Source organism: Odocoileus virginianus, chromosome 13, assembly GCF_023699985.2.
Source record: "Odocoileus virginianus isolate 20LAN1187 ecotype Illinois chromosome 13, Ovbor_1.2, whole genome shotgun sequence".
Classification (NCBI taxonomy): Eukaryota; Metazoa; Chordata; class Mammalia; order Artiodactyla; family Cervidae; genus Odocoileus; species Odocoileus virginianus.
This window is the reverse complement of record NC_069686.1, coordinates 11978590-11997627: the sequence shown is the minus strand read 5'-3', so window position 1 is coordinate 11997627 and position 19038 is coordinate 11978590. Positions and strand designations below refer to the sequence as shown.

Sequence of the window (19038 nt, the reverse complement as noted above, 5' to 3'; positions counted from 1 at the left end):
GACTTAACTGAAATACTTTCCAGTTTCTAGTGGCATTAAAAATTACAGACGGATTCAACGATTCTAAACTCCTCCTTTTCATGGGTGTTGAAAAACCAGCTTGGAGTTCAGCTCACAGTATCCCATGACCTCAGAGGGGAGGCAGGTGGACCCCTGGTCCCACTCGGTCCTAAATGTCCCCTCTCCCGCCTCCTGTTTATCAAGGTGCAGGGCATACCTTGAACCAGTAATTCGGCAGTGGAAGTAGCTCTTCCAACGCTATTGGTTGCATTTACTGAATAGGTGCCGGAGTCTTCCGGGTATGCTTCCGCAATCAGTAAGCTGTAGAGCTCGCCTTCTTGTGAAATTTGAAAATCAAGGGAGCTCTGGATCTCGGCCCCGTCCCGGTAGAACTTCACCACAGGTGTAGGGATTCCCGTCACTCTCACTTGGAGTCGCACTTGGCTTCCTTGTCTCACAGTCATGCTTTGCAGCCGCTGAGTGAAGTTGGGTGGCGCTGTCTCCGCTGCGGCGGAAGGGAAGGAAGTTAGGACCCGTGCCAGTCGGGGTATTCCCAACGAGCTATTTTTAGGTAATCACAGCTCTGCTTCCGAAACTAGACCATGACTCGCTGACTCAAACACCCTTGACTGTCCTTGAGCCCATCTCAGATGACTGCAAGAGCGGAGCCAGGAGGTGGCAGAGGGCGGCCACCACCATACTTGATTGCTTTGTTTTGTTTAGCTGTTCTAGGTCACCACATTTTTAAAATGTTATCATGTTATAACATTTTTAGAGAAGTTTTCCATCAGTTACTCCCAACTTCACCCTAGCACTTTTTAATATGTTAAGGTAACTTTACATATTTCAGTAGGTTGCATTAAAATAAATTCAAATGGTTTGCTGGATATACCTATAACTTACAGAATCATTGCATTTTAATTTAAATATAAAATTCCTAAACTGGTTCCAACTTAATCAATATTCAAATAACTCGAATATTTACTTGCATTTAAAATGTTAATCCAAACAATGACATGCTTTAATGTTAGGTATGCTAAAGAAAGCAGATTTTTTAAATTATGTTGGAAGTTTTTGATAAAATAAATGTGAAGGGTGAGTGGGATTAATTTTGACATGTTTTTGAGTAATAAAAATAGCAGATGCTGTCAACCTTGTGCATTGTCCCTTCTGAATTTTCTGGATAAAAGGTAAAGTGCATACCTGATGTTCCTTCTGTTTTGGTCAATGATAACCCTGTACTTCAACAGTGCTAAACATACAGTTTATTGGATAAACATATGTAATGTTATGCAGTTCATGAAAGGTATTGTTCTGTAACATGTAAAGAAATGTGATGTTCTGTGTATTAATGTCTTACAAGGTAAAGGATGGAGAAAAATGACAGAGGCCATAAAGATTGGGTGGTAACTTTTATGGGGAAACGGTGTCATGCACTTGAATCATAAACAAGAATTTGCCCTTTTTCTATGCTTACGGTGCAATTTGTTTAGAAACGGAAAGTAAATGAAGAATTATTAAGCATCATAGCCCAGAGCAGTACTTCTTAAATGGGTAGTCTGTTGACCACTAGCATCAGAATCATAGGTGCCTGTTAAAGTGAGAATTCTTGGAGATATGCATATATCCTTAGTAGGTGCGTCCACAAGGCTCCAAGCCTTTCTACTTGCTCAGAAACACAATTTTTAACATTTCCTTAGTATAGTTTTAGGTGCTTGATAAAGGAAGTAGTTCTCAGCCACTTTTTGAGGAAAATTATATTCCACAAGACAAACAACTTGGCTGTCAATGCAGCATCCAGTGATCCCTTCTCTGGATTCCAGCTGCCTGTGCTCACTAGTTCTTGGTGGACAACCTCCACCCCAGATCCTGGAGATGCCTTCTGGGTGGCCTGCTTCAGGGGATGGGCAGGTCCCCTCCTGCCTACCTGTCACGAGAAGCTCAGCAGTACTAGTCGCTTGTCCAGATCCATTGGTGGCTCTCAGGGAATATCGTCCACTGTTGGCTTTTGTCACGGCGGGGATCGTCAGTCTAGCGCGGCCATCGCTAAAGGAGATCTGCACGCCGGGCAGAGTGGAAGTAGAAATCACCTGGCCATCCCTAAACCAGCTCACCTCAGGAACTGGGAAACCTAGGAAACAAAGAATTCATCTTTATGTGTGGGGTACTGCCACATCCTCTGTTCTGTCCCGTTAAGTTGACTCCCTTATCTTAAACCATAAAAGCTATCCAGAGTGTTATGCTATTCAATGACAGTGAAAATTTGACAGCTGTGGGATAAAAGTACAAAGCTGCAGACCATTAGGAAGGTCTCTGGTTCACACAGAGGCCAGCGCCTTCATTTTACAGGGGAGGAAACTGAGGCCAAAAAAATCTCAATAATTCTTTCAAGGTCCCTCAGCGGGCAGTGGCACACAGGGCTAGAACTGCCATCAGCTGCCCTCCTGCCCAGGGGTCTATCTAAGGCGACTTAATAGACATCATTAAAATCATAAAAGAGATTTATTAAAGTGAAGAGCCAAGGAAATTCTGAGGGAAAAAAAGTGACTGCTGTCCTTTTCAAAAACAAATCAAGAACAAAAGCAGCAAAGGGATCTGAAAGTTCAGCCTAACAAGCACAAGAGGACACGCTCATCTCTTTATCTCCTCTGCGGTTACGGGGACACAGTCTGCCTGACCTCTCCTGCCTTTCAAATGCGCTTCAGTGAAAATGCCATGCTCACAAGGTAAGGGATGAAGCTGAACCCAGTCTTTCAGAACAACACGGATACTTGGAGTCGCAGGTAGAAAAGTACAGTTCTCTTCACCCACCAAGCATCGTGGCACTAGGGGCTACATGTACACGGTCGGATGTTTTAAATATACTAAAATCCTGCATTCAGAAGCATGAGGCAAATTCAGAGCATGGTTTACTCTGCCTTTGGCATGAAGGCGGGTGATCTAACTCTTTCAACTGAGGAAGTGAAGATGAGCAAGAGAAAGTTTATTTTGTTGTCTTTACATTAAGTCAGTCTCCCACTGTGGCTGAGTGAATAGTTTATTTGACGAATTCATGGGTGTCAAATATTTTCAGTGTTTTCCTAAGAATTCTATTGGCATAAAGTGTGAAGGAACAAGAAGCTATGAGGAAGCCAGATTCCATTACTCCACAAGCAGGTGAACTTCCCAATGATCTGCATCCAGTGTGATCTGCTTGCTCAAGAGTTACTGAGTGTTACAAGATGAATAAGTAAATTATCTGGAAGTCAGTCAGAGTCTGTCATGTATGAGAAGAATTGAATGGGTCTCTATATACATATACAATAGAAACTGAAGAGTGATTATGATATTTATGTCAAATCATATGATATTATGTCAAAATTACACATATGATATTTGTGCACTGTAAAATAGTGTTACCCAGTTATGAATAAGATTGGCACATAAAATAGAAAACAAAATGTGGAAAGAGAAAGGAAAAGTAAATCTTATTTTATATCTTTATTATAAGCCATGAAGTTAAAAAAAGAAGAACCATGCACCATGGAGGTGCATCAAGCATCAATTTTTAATTAATTCATATAATCTTACATAACCAATTTAATACTACAAAAGGAGAAAATGTTGATTAAATAATTTTCAGATTATTTAAAATATGGTTTATAGACTACCACCATTTTGTCACATGATTACAGGTCCCAGAAATCTTCCATTTTCAAAATCATCCTTTGAGTTATAAAGAAGAAAAAGAAGGGGAAAAAATGAGACAAAAGAACTTTCTCTTAAATATAATTCTAGGGTTAGTGTTTGTTTCTCTTTAATATGTGAAAGAAGTGGCACATATCATTTCAAAATGACTGGAAAATCTTTTCACTGACTAGAGTCACTTAAAGATTGAGAATAAAAGAATGAAATACTTAGGAGTTAGCTCATCATTGAACGTTCTGCCTTTGAGAGAAGTCAGTTGTCTTGTGATTTGCCATGTGAAACCACACAGGCTCAGGCACACAGGTCAGCCAGCACCAGGCTACTCGCCCGGTAGCTCCATGCCCGGCCCCTATCAGTCTGGAGTACTTGGCTTCCAGTCTGGCTCTGCAGCTGTATCCAAATATAGAATGACCAAATTTGGTCCTACTCAGAAGCTAGACTCTGACAACAGTTTTAATCCAATGCTAATTATTTGGCTTTGTGCAATTATAAATATGAATAAAACATTTGCAAACCATTATGCTGTTAGATTTTGTCAGCACTCTGGGAATGGTAGACTCTTATAATGACCCTTCCATAGAGTTGGGCCAATTTCACGAAGTGAAAGCAGGGTTTAGGCTTAATGTTGAGTTCTACCAAAAACTTAACAGAGAGGAGGCACAGAAGACAGAGGACCGTGTGAATGTGTGAGCTTACCACTAATGTGAGCCTCAAAGGTTGCGGCACTACCCTCCAGTACCACAACGCTTTGTAACGGCTGCGTAAACGTCGGTGCTTGGGTTGTCATCTTTTCAGGCACTCTGGAAAGGAAGAGAAAAGAAGTTAGAGGGCCACAACTGAGGGCCATTCTGGAGCTATTCTGTCGATGGCAGAAACACACATTTTCCAAATGGATTGCTTCTCAGATCATCTGTGGGCCCAGAGCGTTCTCTTTTGTGGCTTGAATTTGACTTTTGAGTCGATTTGCAGCTTAATGGAGTAAGCAAGTCTAAGGGAGATGGAGGAAAAAAATTGAAGCAAGCAGAGCAAGGAATGTATGCTAGTGGTCAGAGAGGAAAATTCAGTCTTACCAAAGGTGGAAAACCTGGGAGAGAGTCAGGACAAAGGGAAAGCTGCAGGAAACTAGGGATCATGACAAATAATAAACGAAATGTGTGAGAAGTGTAAAATGCATCTTTGCATCCCCTCAATGTCTGAAGGAATTATTTTTTTAAAATGTCCTTCCTCCCAGTAATTTTCACTCACTGTTATTTACAAAGTTGACATAGATCCAGCTTTATGAATTTAAGTAATCCAGGTGAATGTTTAAAATAGTAACCAAAACTAAGAGTTTAAACTTTATAATTTCTTTCCTTATTTGAAAAGTTTTGGAAAGCTTTGTCGACTAAGCACAAACCCTCTGTAGACAGCATACAGTGCTTTTTATTTCTTAATATTTCTTCATATTGTAATTGCTCACTAAATGTTGCTACTGCTGAAGTAAATATTCACAAAGCTTAAATTTAACTGAGTAGGCCAAAATTTATTACAGATCTGAAAAATAATGACGAGGTCTTAATAAAGAACAAATGTCCAGAAGGCAAAAATGGAAGGCTGGTGTGAAGTGTAGCTGAAGTAAAAGCACCTATGCTTTTATAGCACAAATATTAAAAAATCAAAGAAAATAACATGAAACTGGCTGTCAACTGTTTCATTAGTAGTGTTCATATAATTCTGTATTAATTAAAAGCTTATGGAGCAATAATTTTTCTAGTCATAATTACCTTCTTATAACTTTTTACTTAAGTTAAAAAGAAAATAAAACTAGAATTCTGAGACAATAACATCTATATTTGAAAAATTCTGATAATATCCAAAAGGTTTTTTTTTTTTTTTTAAACTGTTGCCAAGAATTCCTTAGTGTAGAGTATTATCTTTAGGAGACAAAAACAATTTTTTGTGGCTTACTTTTTCTGTTCCCAAGTGAGTGAATCTTCTAAAAATAGCTATATTCTTGCACCATATATATACCTATGTATTTATAGGCATTTACAGTTAGTCATCTAATTTCAGGAAGATGAGAAATCAAGGCATAATTTGAAATAAGCTTCTAAAACACTACTTCTCACCCTTAACATCAACATTTGTTTCATATCATGTAATTTGATAATGAGTTAAATTAAAACACATAATGAAATTCTGAGTGTTTTAAAAAACAATTATATAGCTTTTCTTGTTTTCAAATTTTCTAAATATATTGCAATTAACTGGCTTATATGGGTCTTCTATTCCCATCATTTAGGTAAATTTGTTGCTTTAGCACTTGCTCTTGAGAGACCTTCCTCTAATTAGGGCTGAAGGTATGCATCTAAAATGTCATGCTCCCAAAATAAACTCTTCAGCAGATGACTGACAGCAGGCAAGTGTTCTGTCACCGTCCTGCAACTGATACCTCAGCAGTTGATTCCCTTAAAAAGTCATCAGGGTGTAGCTGATACCACATGCATTTTATCAGAGCTATTCTTGGTGTGTCTCACTTTATCACTGAGTAATATAACCTTGAACATTCTCAACAAAAAAAAGTCTATAAAAGCAGCAAACATTTTACATCATTTCAGACCTCAACTTTTAATACTTCTGGAATTAAATGCTTTTAAACAATTTGAATCACTAACAGCTCTTATGCTAAAACACTGAACTTTTTAAAGAAAAGCCTTCACATATTTTAAAACAGAGTTAACAAGCAGAGTGGATCAGAACCAGCACCAAGTAGTCCGACAAACACCTTTACAGGCACAAGGCTAGAAGGGAACTAGAAACTAATAAGGACGGAACTCTGCTAATAAGAAAGAGAAGATGCTGCTCACCTGATTTCTCAGGAGTGCCCAAAAAGGGTGGGACTAAGCCCAAGGTTGCTTCTGAAACGACGTCCTATTTAGAGTTGGTTTTTTCGACCATCTCCAACATGAATCGGTGAGCCTCTAACTTAAAAACAAAACTACACAGTCAAGACTGTGTAGTTTTGCTTTTCTATGCAATCCCTACACCCGAGGCGAGGCTGGGAATGCACGACTGCTCAAGAGCCAGGGGCTGGCCGGGTCTTATATCTGCCGGATCTGCTGACAGCCCCACATCTCCCGGCAGGCCGCTGGCTGATTGGCTGTCCGAGGAAAGCATGCCGGGAGCGGGGCCTATTTGGTAGTGGCGCAGACCACCTGTTCTTCTGATTGGCAGTGCTAAGTTTAGCATCTCAGAAGGGGCTTTACCAAGGAAACAACCCTACTTAAAGAATAACTGTTGAGGCTTGGGGAAGGGCCCTTGTCGCCCATGCTACTATCTGAAAATACGAGTCTGAGGAGAGTTTTTAACAATAGAAAACACTTGTGGGCAATTATACAAAACAGTTCCAAACCTGAGGGCTCTGCCCTGAGTCAGGTCTGGTGCCTGTTCCCTTCCCCCTTACAATCAACCAAATGGACCTGTCAATCATAACAAACAGATGAGGGAGTTTATCTCATGCATAAGACTTCACTTTTTTTTTTTTTTTTAAAGAATCAGTGTCTAAAAACCTCAGCAATGAAGAGAGTTAATTTATGCTATCTATCTTCTCCAGAATATTCTTGTGCTTTGCAGAGTTAGGCCAGTGTTAATGAGCTGTGTTTTACAGTGCTGCAAGAAATAACAGTTGAAAGACAAAATCTGAACTTGGCTTAAACTTAGCCTGTACAGTGTAATGATTTCTTTTCTCAGATTCCTTTTTTTTTCCTGGCATTAATATTTACAAATACACATGCACTGATCCTTACTGAGTAGCCAAGCGTTTTGTTTAAATCATCCATAGGGTTCTTTTTCAGGCACATGAAAGCTGCCTTACTAATCTCTGGAGTTTGCTGTTACTAATGGGAAGTAGTTAGGAGATGATATAGTTGCTATTTTAAGACTGAATTTAATTTCAAGCAAGAGATATTTCAAATACAAAAGAGCATACCAAAAGAGCTTTATAATAGTTCAGCTGAGAGATTTGTAAAGCTTCACTAAGAGGGAAGAAAATTGTCTTGTTGATAATATAAAGAGATTTTTCTTAATAAAATAGACTAAAATTTAAAATTTTAAGTTTATGTCTGTAATTAAAATGTCCCCTGCTGTGGAAGACCATGCATTAGATTTTTCAACTTCCTGAGTTGTGATTAACTTATTAACAGGGCTTCCCTGGTGGCTCAGAAAGTAAAGAATCTGCCTGCAATCTGCCTGTTTAGTCTTTGGGCTGGGAAGATCCCCTAGAGAAGGGAATGGCTACCTACTCCAGTGTTCTTATCTGGAGAATTCCATGGACAGAGGAGCCTGGCTGTCTACAGTCCATGGGATCACAAAGAGTCGTACACGACTGAGAGACTAACACACTTGAACTTATTAACACAAAACAACACTAAAATATACTGGACAACTTATGTAATATAGTTATATATACAAGGTGACATATTTAAACATTTGTCTTATTTTCTTAAGCGGTGATATCCATATTGCCGGTATTACTTTTCCCACTATAGACACTATCTGCCAAAATCCTGTTTGACTCTTTATTCAGAAACAACTAGTTTCATGTTACATATCATAAAAATAATTCCCAATTACAGACTATGTTATAGGCAACTGGCCAGTCATAAAGGAAAGCAAGACTAGAAATATCATGTGATCTTTCTGATTTGCAGTGTTTACCAGCTGGTTATCTATTTAAAATATGTTGTGCACATGTGTGTATGGTGAGTCTGTGTATGTATATATGCTCTTAGATTCACTTGACCTAATGTGAAGCATGTTAATGTGTTGTTAGCTTTGTTAGAACCAAAATCAATCCACTTTAATTCTTATGGGAATTAGAGGGAGTAAATAAATAGAATCTTGAAGCTTATGTCATTTTGACCTGGTGCAAAACTGAGAGTTCAAGAGCAGGGAAAGTGGACCATATATATTATAGACATAAGGTCAAGTGTTCTCCAAAGCTGCTTATCTATTCACTGTTCTGGGATGTTTTTAGACTTTGTAGCATTATCAAGATACTTGCCTTTTGGCATTTCCATTCTTATAGGACATTCAGAGCTAAAAAGGAAGGAAGAAAAGAAGGAAAGGAAAGGAAGAAGAGACCAGTAAGTAAAGAGCTAATTTACTACTCTAGAAAGAGGCCATGTTATTGGATTAGTGAACAACAGTGGACAATACATTGTATTATGGTAAGCATTAGATTTAAAATTAAATCTTCCATAGTTGTAATATAGTAAGCTATCCCAGTGGAAACTAAATACTACTCAGATTTGGGGAGCTTGCTGATGCAGTAAGATCTTAATTTATCACCCTAACAGTGGAGAGGAGTCCCAAAGATAATCCAAAACAGCTGATAATTCAAATATAATGCCTACTTAGTTTTGGAATGCATGGGGTGATTCTCTTTTTGAACATGATAGTCAAGGCAATTCAATAAATAAGTATATGCTCAGTGCTGAATAATGTGCTAAATTATTATAATTTGGGGTTCTACCATTGCTTATTTACTCAACAAACATTGCTTATTGAGTGGTGACTTTTGCCAGGCATTGTGCTAGATGATGGCTAAATAGTGGTGACCAACAAGAAGTTCTGGTTCCTGTACTTTTGGAGATTATGGTCCACATAAACTCCTAATAAATTCTCAGTATTCTACGACTGAAACCTAGACTAGGATGTGTGTAAAATTCAGGTAGTATCTCCATCTACACAACTGGTTGTTGTCAGACTTTATTTATACTCCATAGGACAAGTTACCAAAGGAGGGACTTACTGGGGGTTATTTGAGAAATGGGTACAGTTTTTAAGGCTAATGTAAGAGTCATTTCTGACAGAAAAGTGTAAAATTGATGTCTCTTATAATCCATTAAATTTGTGTGTGTGAAACAAATCACAAGCACTGTGATTATAGCAATGTGTGAGACAGAATCTCTGCTCTCAAGGAGTCTGCATTTTAGCAAGCACAGTAATATCTAGTAATATGAGATCTGTAAAGTCCCTTCCATTCATTAAGTGTTTCAAAGTTGAAATATAGGCTTATCATTGAGCTATTTTTTACATAGGGAAGTAGAAAGCAAATTCAGGAATTGCATAGGAAAGACTGTGCTGACCCAAACAACCCATTCTGATGGATTAAGATCTGGTCCCTGAATTACAAAGGCAGGCAAAGCTACAGCAGAGACATGGGAGCAAGGAAGTGCTGCTTGAAATTCCAGACTTCTCTTTGTCCCACATTTTGCTACCTCTAGTTACTATTGCTTTAGGAGTAAGATTGAATTAACTGCTTTCTACAATTGCTTACATGTGTGCTAGTAGTCAGTCACACATTTAATGGCACCTTAACTACAAAAAGTTTATTTTAGACACGTGTGACACTTCTATTGAAATAAGAAAGATTAAAAAATTGTCCTTGTGTTTCTTGGTAGCCCTGATTCCAGGGACATGTGGCATTTTACTTTCACCCTACGCGGGCTTCAGCAACTCACTTGAATCTCAGAGTCTCAGATTTGTCAGTTGTAAACTGTGGATTATAATGTCTACTTCAAAGGGTTTTGGGGGAAGATTAAATGACAGAATGAACATGACAGTGTCCAGGACAGTGAGAATGTGACAGATTATAAGCATTTAGTTTGCTGCTGCCAAACATGACATAAAAGAAAATCATTTCTGTGCTTGGTAATGTTAATTTAATCCATTATCTAGCCAGCTGAATATCCAGAATAGTGTTCTCCAAGGAATCTTTGAAAAATCTAAAAGTTAGCTCATCATGTTTTTCCCTGAGGGACCTCAGAAGGTGGCATGACATTTATATGTGGAATTAAAGCAAAACTCAAGAACTGCTGATATCTTAAAGGAGAAATAAACTGGGTTTCTGGGACCTTGGCACAGGAAACCTTAAACCATATCAAATCCAACCACAAGCAGATGCTCACTGGTGGTGATATTACTGTCAAATAAGCTTTACATATACCAAAAAGAGATAAGCTTATTTTATCCAGTAACTACTGCAGGCACAGACCTAAGGATTAAGGGCTCTTTTGGGGCCAAAAATGTCTTTGGAGACGACAAATAAGTTTTGTTCCAAAAAACTTTGCAAAAACAAAAAATAATAGATATTTATCACATGCCTACAAAAAAAGAGACATGTTCGCTCTGCAGTTGACTAGTTAACATGTCTTTTTTTTGTAGGTAAGTGATAAACATCTATTATTTTTCATTTTTAATATGGTTGATATTTAAGGGATGGATTCTCCAAAAGCAAAAGAGCCTGTGTGGGACAAAAACCTAAAAATGACCCCGAAGACATCTCTACTATCTCAAAAATAAAAGTGAGCTTTGAAGTATTTGAAAGACCCTTTGAGCCTTAAATGATGATTTATGTTCTTTTGGAATTCTGAAGTGTTTGTATGTCTGTTGAAGAGATGTAAATTTATTTATTTTTTATACCTCTGGTTTACCCTATCTATTTTAAATTCCAAGTCAGATACTATCCCCTCCACCCACATTTCCTCACCTAATTATAAACCTAGAATCCTTCTGAAGCAAGACTTACTGTGAAAGCAAAGGGCAGGATGCTGAATATTCTTTGGCTGCCCTTGCATCCACTGCCCGCCTCCTTCCGTCCTATGGGATGGACTGGCAGGAGAGAGTTTGGGGTATGTATTCCTTTGGCTCCCTCCTTGCCTGGCTGTAGTTTGGCCCTGTCCTACTTGTGAGCATGCTCTTGTTGGGTACCCCTTTCCTACCGGTAAACTCTTCGGCTTCTGGTAACTGCTCCTTTCCATGGGTTTTTAGCTGGGCTTTTCCCAGAACTCTTCACCATCCATGGTTAGTGCTGGCAAATGCCCACACCTTGTCATAGTCCCTTGACTCAATGCTCTTCAGTTATGCTACAGAGTTGCAAGGGCTTCCTGCCCGACTCTGACCTAACCTACTTGTATAGAGACAACAATAAAACTTTCTTACAAATACCATGTGATATCACATGTGGAATCTAAAATATGACACAAATGAACTCTCTGAAACACAAAGAGACTCACAGACAGAGAGAACAGACTTGGGGTTGCCAAGGGAATAGTGGTTGGAAGAGGGATGGATCGGGAGTTTGGGATTAGCAAATCCAAACTATTATATATAGAATGGATAAAGGACAGGTCCTACTGTATAGCATAGGGAACTATATTCAATATCCTGTAATAAACCATAATGAAAAAGAATATGAAAAGTATGCATGTATGACTGAATCATTTTGCTCTAGAGCAGAAAGTAACACATTGTATTATACCTCAATAAAATAAATTTTAAAAAATAATAAAAACTTCTCTTTCAACTTCAGGCTAAACCAACCAAGCCTTTACCTTATTACTAGATAACTGTTTCCATTTCCAATAGACTTATTCCTTAACCTGACAGGCTTATGCAATTTTTACATTAACTTTAGAATTTTATTCTGTTCCTTCTCTCTTCCTCCCTTCCTCTCTTGCATATCTTTTCTTCTCAAGTTATTTTTGAGGGTCTTCCATATCCCAAGAACTATGGAGGCTATGGAAAGGGTAATATCCTTCCCTTACTAATTGCAAAGACAAGAGAGCTATGTAACAATTCAAGGACAGACAGTGGAAAGGAAGAGCCAAAAATGACTGATAAAGATCCTAAGTGCTCAGGAACCCGGCGATGGAGGAGGCCACTGAAAGGAGCAATAAAAGCAGAACTCCTCATGGAGAGGATAACTTGGGCCAGAAAGTTTCATCCCTCTCCCCCAAATAATTGAAGCATTTCAGCAAAATCAGGTAAATTTGACAAAAGAGAAACAGAAATGAAGAATGCCTTTCAGAGAAAATAAAAACAGAGTAGAAAACTAAAACCATGTCAAAGAAGAACATAAGTTCACATACCAAAACGGCAACTGTACTTACTCCAGATGATCTTCACGTTTGATGGTGAACTTCCTAAAAGTTAAAGAATAAAGAGACACGATTTTCAATCTAGAGAGGGAAGCATACCAATTCCTTGGGGAAGTGTAAATTTTTAACACTATTTAAAAATTTATGAGGTGCAACTTTACAGAGAGGGTATTGAGTGATATATAGAACACAAAGTATTTAATAATATATCTTTTGCAGATGTAGTGAACTGATTTATAAGTTGATATTTTTGGTAGAAGCTTTTAATGAAAGTCAAGGACATAACACTAAAAGGTAACTCACTAAATGCAACTGAATGAGGCATAGAGGAGCTATAGGACACGTTTTTTTAAAAAAAGCATGGAAATGGGGCTCTACCTCTTGACCCATGAATAGGATTTATAATATTCAAAAGATCTTTGGTAACTATTAATATCACCTCTTAGGTGTTCCTTTGATAGACATTGAAACTGAAAGTTAGGAGTACCTTGGCTAGGATCCTGGTTGTCTGTCTGTTTGATTGACAAGTGATTAACATTATTTTTAAGAGTATTTTTTAAAACAAAGTTCACATTCCCTGTTGTAAAGTTTCCCACGTTGTTTCATTGGCACTAACAACAATTACTACTTTACCAAGTCAATTACATTTTTGTAAGCAAATCCAATTCAATAATCATGCTGTTTGATTGCAGACTATTGACGTGGAACAGTCCTTAGAGATGCTGAGTAGATCTTCTCTTTGTACATGTGTAAGAGGCAAGCAAACACCCTGGGGAAGGTCAGCATGGAATGCAAATCTCTCAGAGTGAGAATCTGCTGCTATAGGAGAAGGCTACAGGTTTTAGCTACACGTTGTTTTTCATGAGTTAGTGACACAAAAGGGCTTTGAAGATGAAGCCATGTCACATGTCAATATTAGAACCAGACAAGTTGTCTGCCTTACACCTCTGTTTCCAAGACTTTTGTTTAAAGATATTAGGGGTTAATATTTGGCAGTGAGTATGAGCAGGAATTACCACTAGAAAAAGATATTACAGGGATTAGTCAGTTTAAGCATTTGATCCTTGAAATTCTAAGGGTCAGAAGGCTGTGCATACCAGTAAAATAAATCCAGTGGGGTGAAAATTGTTTACGTAGGTTCATGACATTGAAGGTTTAACATTTGTGGGTTTGACACATCGCGAGTAACAATAGAGAATCATGGCAGTAAATTTTGGGAAAATGTGGATTTCAACTGTTTATAATACAGCTATGTATGACAGTGTCACCTACTAATAAGTGGGCCTATAGCAGATCAGACATACATTAATGTGTGGCTTTTGTTCTCTATTTTTGCCACATAGAAATATACTAAATGATGGAAAAAACAGTTGTTTTAGAAATTTGTAGTAGGAAATATAAATGAGAAACTTACATCTGCCAATAGGGAGTTTTTATACTGATACAGTAGACCATTTGGTAGCTCTTGAAAAAGAAGAACGGTGAAAAGGGAAACTGCTTTATCAGAAATTACACCTTACAATAAAACTATAGCAAACTGCCAGGTACTGGCATAGCAATATAAAAATAAATTATTAAATAGAATAGAGTATCCAGAAATAGATCCAAGGAAATTTGAGGAATGAATCTCTGATGGTTTAGTTCACCATGGTGCTGATATAATTGAATATTTATTCAGAAGAAAGCACCTCATACCATGTAACATAAATCTCAAATGGATTAAATATCTAAAAGTGAAAAGATCATAATAAAATACCTACACAAAGAAAAATACTTGTGGAACCTCTCAGGTTGGACAGACTATCTTAAGCAAGACTGGAAACTCAGAGGCCTGAACGAGTCACCAAATAAATAATTGGATGGCACAATCTATCCTAGTCAAATTCCAAAGATGGAGGGAAATATTTGCATACATGTGTCAGTAAAGGGTCAAAGGCTTCAAAAAGTAGAGGTATGAGTATAAAGATGATTATTTTAGTAACATTTTAAGCAGAAAAATACTGGAAACAACCTGAACATCGATCAACAAGGGAATGGTTGCATCCTAGATCATATAACCATGACAAGAATATCATCCAGCAACTACAGATAATGAGTTAGAACCACATTGACCCACAAAGATGGCTAAGAAAGTAGATGAAAAGCAAGTTCCAAAATAATATAAAATGCATATTAGTTTTGGCCATAGCAATCTTTATTTCAGTCATAGTTCTTATTAGCTTGTTGTTGTTTGTATGTTTTAATGTTTTCTTAATTTTCTCCTGATTCTTCCACTGGGCTATAAATTCTGCAAATTTTTTTTAAGCAACAGAATCTGTTTAGTTGGCCTTTAAATCCCTGAATTCTGACCCAGTGCTGTACTAGGTAGAAGCTGCTCATTAAATATTTGTTTGATGAGAATCTATAGCAAACTTTTGGAACGATGCTAAAAATTTGTTAAGAGCAATATCCTTTAGATAGTTGGGCCTCAGTTCAATTCAGTCGCTCAGTTGTGTCTGACTCTTTGTGACCCTATGGACTGTAGCACATCAGGCCTCCCTGTCCATCACCAGCTCCTAGAGCTTGCTCAAACTCACGTCCATCAAGTCGGTGATGCCATCCCACCATACCATCCTCTGTTGTCCCCTTCTCCTCCTGCCTTCAATCTAGTTGTCTCATAACAAGGATGAAAAACTTTCAGGTTTCCCTTTACACCTGCCTTAAGAGTTTGTATTTTCACCATGAGCATTTATTACTTTTGTTTGGAAAAAAAAACCCTCTAATTACTATCATGGTAGTTTATCCAAAATCAGTTGTGAAATTAAAAAAATAAAATTAAAAAATATAAAATCTACTCAATAAAAGCAAAACAAATAATAAACAAAAACCTTTCTCTGTAAAAAATACCCACTTAAACTGCTTTTCTATGTATGAAGGTCACCAAAAACTGAAGAAGTCTAAACAAGGGAAATCACACCTATGCATGGGAAAAAGAGGCAGAGAGGCCTTGTGTATTGAAGCATAAGCAATGTTATTTAGGCACAAGGAGCCTGAATTACTTTTATCAACAGCAAAGAAAATTCAAACACTGACAAAAAGCTGTTTGGACCATCATCCCATAGCTGACATAAATAAGACAGCTGAGTAGGAAATAAGCCTTCTGGAAAAATCTTTCTTTGCTCTTGGTGCTCTGTCTGCCTCTCTTGAATGGCTGTCTGGAACCTCCATTCCATTGTAAACATTCTGCATAACTGGTCGTTCCAGAGCGCTCGCTCACCTCCTTGCTATACCTGAAATGTGGGTCTCCCTGGAGGATGCTGCTTTCCTGTGGGTTCACCTGCTGGAAACTGCTTAGTGTCCACTCGGCCGTGTTCTGGGTCTTCTCAGCGTCCCATCGCCACCTCTACACATCACATCTTGACTCATGAACACAGTCTACTCTGCCTTTGAAGCTAAGGTTCTTTGACCACCTCTTTCTACTTTTCTCCTCCAGACTTTCAGGTCGTTCTTCTCCCTTCATTAAGGACATTAATCACTACTTCTGTAAGCCCCGCGGCTGCCCCGAGGGATCCAGCATCCATGTGTGATAAGAGCAGAGGAAAGGATGGACAGCCCAGCTTCTGGAGCAGACTTCAACTCAAATCTCAGATGTGCAAGCTATTAGCAGAATGACTTTGAATTAATCACTGAAGCGTGGTTTCTTCTCTGTAAAATGAGAATACTCACTTCTTCAGAGTGAGAATTTTTATTTTACTGTTTATTAGCTACACTTTATAAGTTTTCATTTACTTTTTAAATTTTATAGCTGGTTTTTAGTTCATTAGCATAGTCATTAAAGAGCCTTTGTTCACATCACAGAACATAGTGTATTGGTTACTGTTATTATTTGGAAGGTCTTTTCCACACCTCAGCCACACAGCCTCTGTCTACCAGGTCTTGAATGACAATCCCTCCTTTCCCATGCCAGCACTTTGACCCTATAGCTGTGCTTCACGTTTTGCCTCTCCAGGTCTCATCTCTGTGGCACTGCTTCTTTTCTAGTATCCACAGACAAGTTGAAGCTACATCCCTTATAAACACTGTCGTCAAGGGCAAAGCCCAAACATTTGTCCCATAAACATACATATGCTTATCTTTGTTCCTCCAGGCTCACAGGGAAATAAACTCTTCCTCTTCATGTCTAGACAAATATTCTGGATCCTTCCCCTCTTGTCTCTGCTTATGCATATGGTATATTTAACCATTTCTTTTCAGTAGCTTCTGCCTCTGAGCTATTAAGTATATTATGGTCTTGCTTGTTTTAAAAACTAACAAATAATAAAAGACACAGACTTTCCCATGACTCTGCAATGCCTTGTGGGCGCCAATCTCTTTTCCCTTCCAGTAACCGCTCCAACTATAATAGCAATCTGCTTTAATTGAAGATCCGTCCCTATTTTGTGTCACCTCTAACAGTTAAGACATTATATACATTTTCTCATCATTTAATTTATATCTGGGTTTATTGCTAGGTCCATTTCTTCATTTCCTATTCATTTCTGAACCTCATTAGCTGCTTTTCTCATCATTCTTCTAATGATACTCAAGTCAAAATATCTAGGGCATTTCTTATTTCTAAGTCCAAGGAACATTTTTTACTTATATGTAACATTTTTGGTTGTCATGAGATATTAATTCCTGCTGCATCCCTGGCAGGTTGCAATGAGTACTTTAAAAAATAATGTATTTTTATAATGTACAGTAATATATGATGTATAGAACTTCAAATAAAATCCACTCAAAGGAAAACTATTTATGTCAAGTGATTGAAAAATCAATTAGTTCATAGCACTGACCTTGAACTGTCTCTCAGACTGTGTCTTTCTTTGACCTCAGATTCTTTAGTAGGACATTTTATCAATGAAGAACTAAGATTTTCATGCATTCCATCACTTTCACCATTTCACCTACCAACGTTTGCACTTCCTCCTCTAAGAATCTCTCCAAACTTGAATTCCAAGATGCCAGTCTCTCTGGAGAATCTCCAACACACTCCTGCCTCGTTGCGCATTCTTCCTCCTGCCTCTCCTTAAGTGCTGATCTTTCTCAGTTTCCCTCTCTTCTTACTCTTTGTGCTTTCCTTGTGTCAACTCAACTCCACTCAAGGCTTCAACTACATCTTGATGACTTCAGAATGATGTCTCTGGCTCTCTCATCTCCACACAAGCTGCACATTCGCATTTCACCATCTACCGGGTATCACCAATGTTGAACTCATTATGAGTCTATTTATCTTCTTAATTTTCCCATCTGAGTTAACCATGCCACAATCTATCCAATCACCCAAGTTAGAGCACAGGGAATTGTTTCTACTACTTCTTTCTCCCTCATGTCTGCTTCTGAGAGGTCAATATATTCCTTTAATTCTGCCACCTAGAAACATCCTGAACCTTCACAGTTCTGTGGCCACTGCTGTCCTTGGTGCCTTCTTCCTCACTCTGCTACTCGATTAGCTCTTCAGTATTCTTGTCTACCTCCAATCTAAACTCCACACCGGAATCCAAACAACACAATACACAGTACACATTTCACATCACTCCTTTGATTTAAATCTTCAGCAGCCCTTGGAACCCTTGCTTCACTCGAGCTACTGACTGCATCCACCGTCTTCCACTCTTGACTTTCTGGCTCCTGTTCTGCCTTTGACCAGCACGGGTGAGGGACGCTGCCTAGGGCAGTGATGACACTTCACGGGCGTTTGTTATGAGCTGAACTCTTTGCCTCTCCCTTTCCTGTGATGAAATCCTTACCCTGAGTACCTCAAAATGTGACTATAGCTGGAGTCTTCAAAGAGGTAATTAAGTAACAGTGAGGTCATTAGCTATCTTGGCAAGAAGAGGAGACTGAGATACGTACATATGGGAAGAAGATAAGTTAAAGAGTAAGGCTTCAGAAGAAACCAACAGTGTGGACACCTTGATCTCAGATTTGTAGCCTCTAGAACTGTGAGAAAGTTAATTTCTACTAAGCCATGCAGTCTGTGGTACTGTGTTACAGTCACCACAGCAAACTAATGCAATATGCAATGAAATATTTCTTGAAGGAATGAACAACTTTATCAGAGAAATACATTGATGACTATGTGGTGACTGACTTTCTCTGAAACCTGAGATTCATTTTAAGGAAATGAGGTTGTAGTGCGTCAGGAAGACAGACCTCCCTGGCTCCCTACCAGGAGCAAACCATCCCCCAGATTTTGACCCTCACTGCAGACCTTAGTGTTAAATGTTACATGCATGTGTGCTCAGCTGTGTCCAACTCTTTGAAACCCTATGGACTGTAGCCAGCCAGGCTCTTCTGCCCATGGAATTTTCCAGGCAAGAATGCTGGAGTGGGTTGCCATTTCCTACTTGAGGGGCTCTTCCCAACTGAGGGATCGAACCCTTGTCTCCTGAAGTCTCCTATATTGACA

At 38.5% G+C, this 19038-nt stretch overlaps 1 protein-coding gene across 19 annotated transcripts in view; it reads right to left on the bottom strand.

The window, feature by feature from the left end:
* TTN (titin) overlaps window positions 1-6748 on the bottom strand; it is a 274540-nt gene extending 267792 nt beyond the window's left edge. For all 19 annotated transcript variants that reach the window (XM_070475948.1, XM_070475949.1, XM_070475950.1 and 16 more), the window contains exons 1-4: window positions 6534-6748; window positions 4384-4487; window positions 1928-2131; window positions 218-505 (exon numbers count right to left, since the gene is read on the bottom strand). In XM_070475948.1, coding sequence (XP_070332049.1) covers window positions 218-505; window positions 1928-2131; window positions 4384-4474 — 583 coding nt within the window. In that variant the 5' untranslated portion in view covers window positions 4475-4487; window positions 6534-6748. The remainder of the gene's footprint in view (window positions 1-217; window positions 506-1927; window positions 2132-4383; window positions 4488-6533) is intronic.
* Window positions 6749-19038: the final 12290 nt, after the last annotated feature.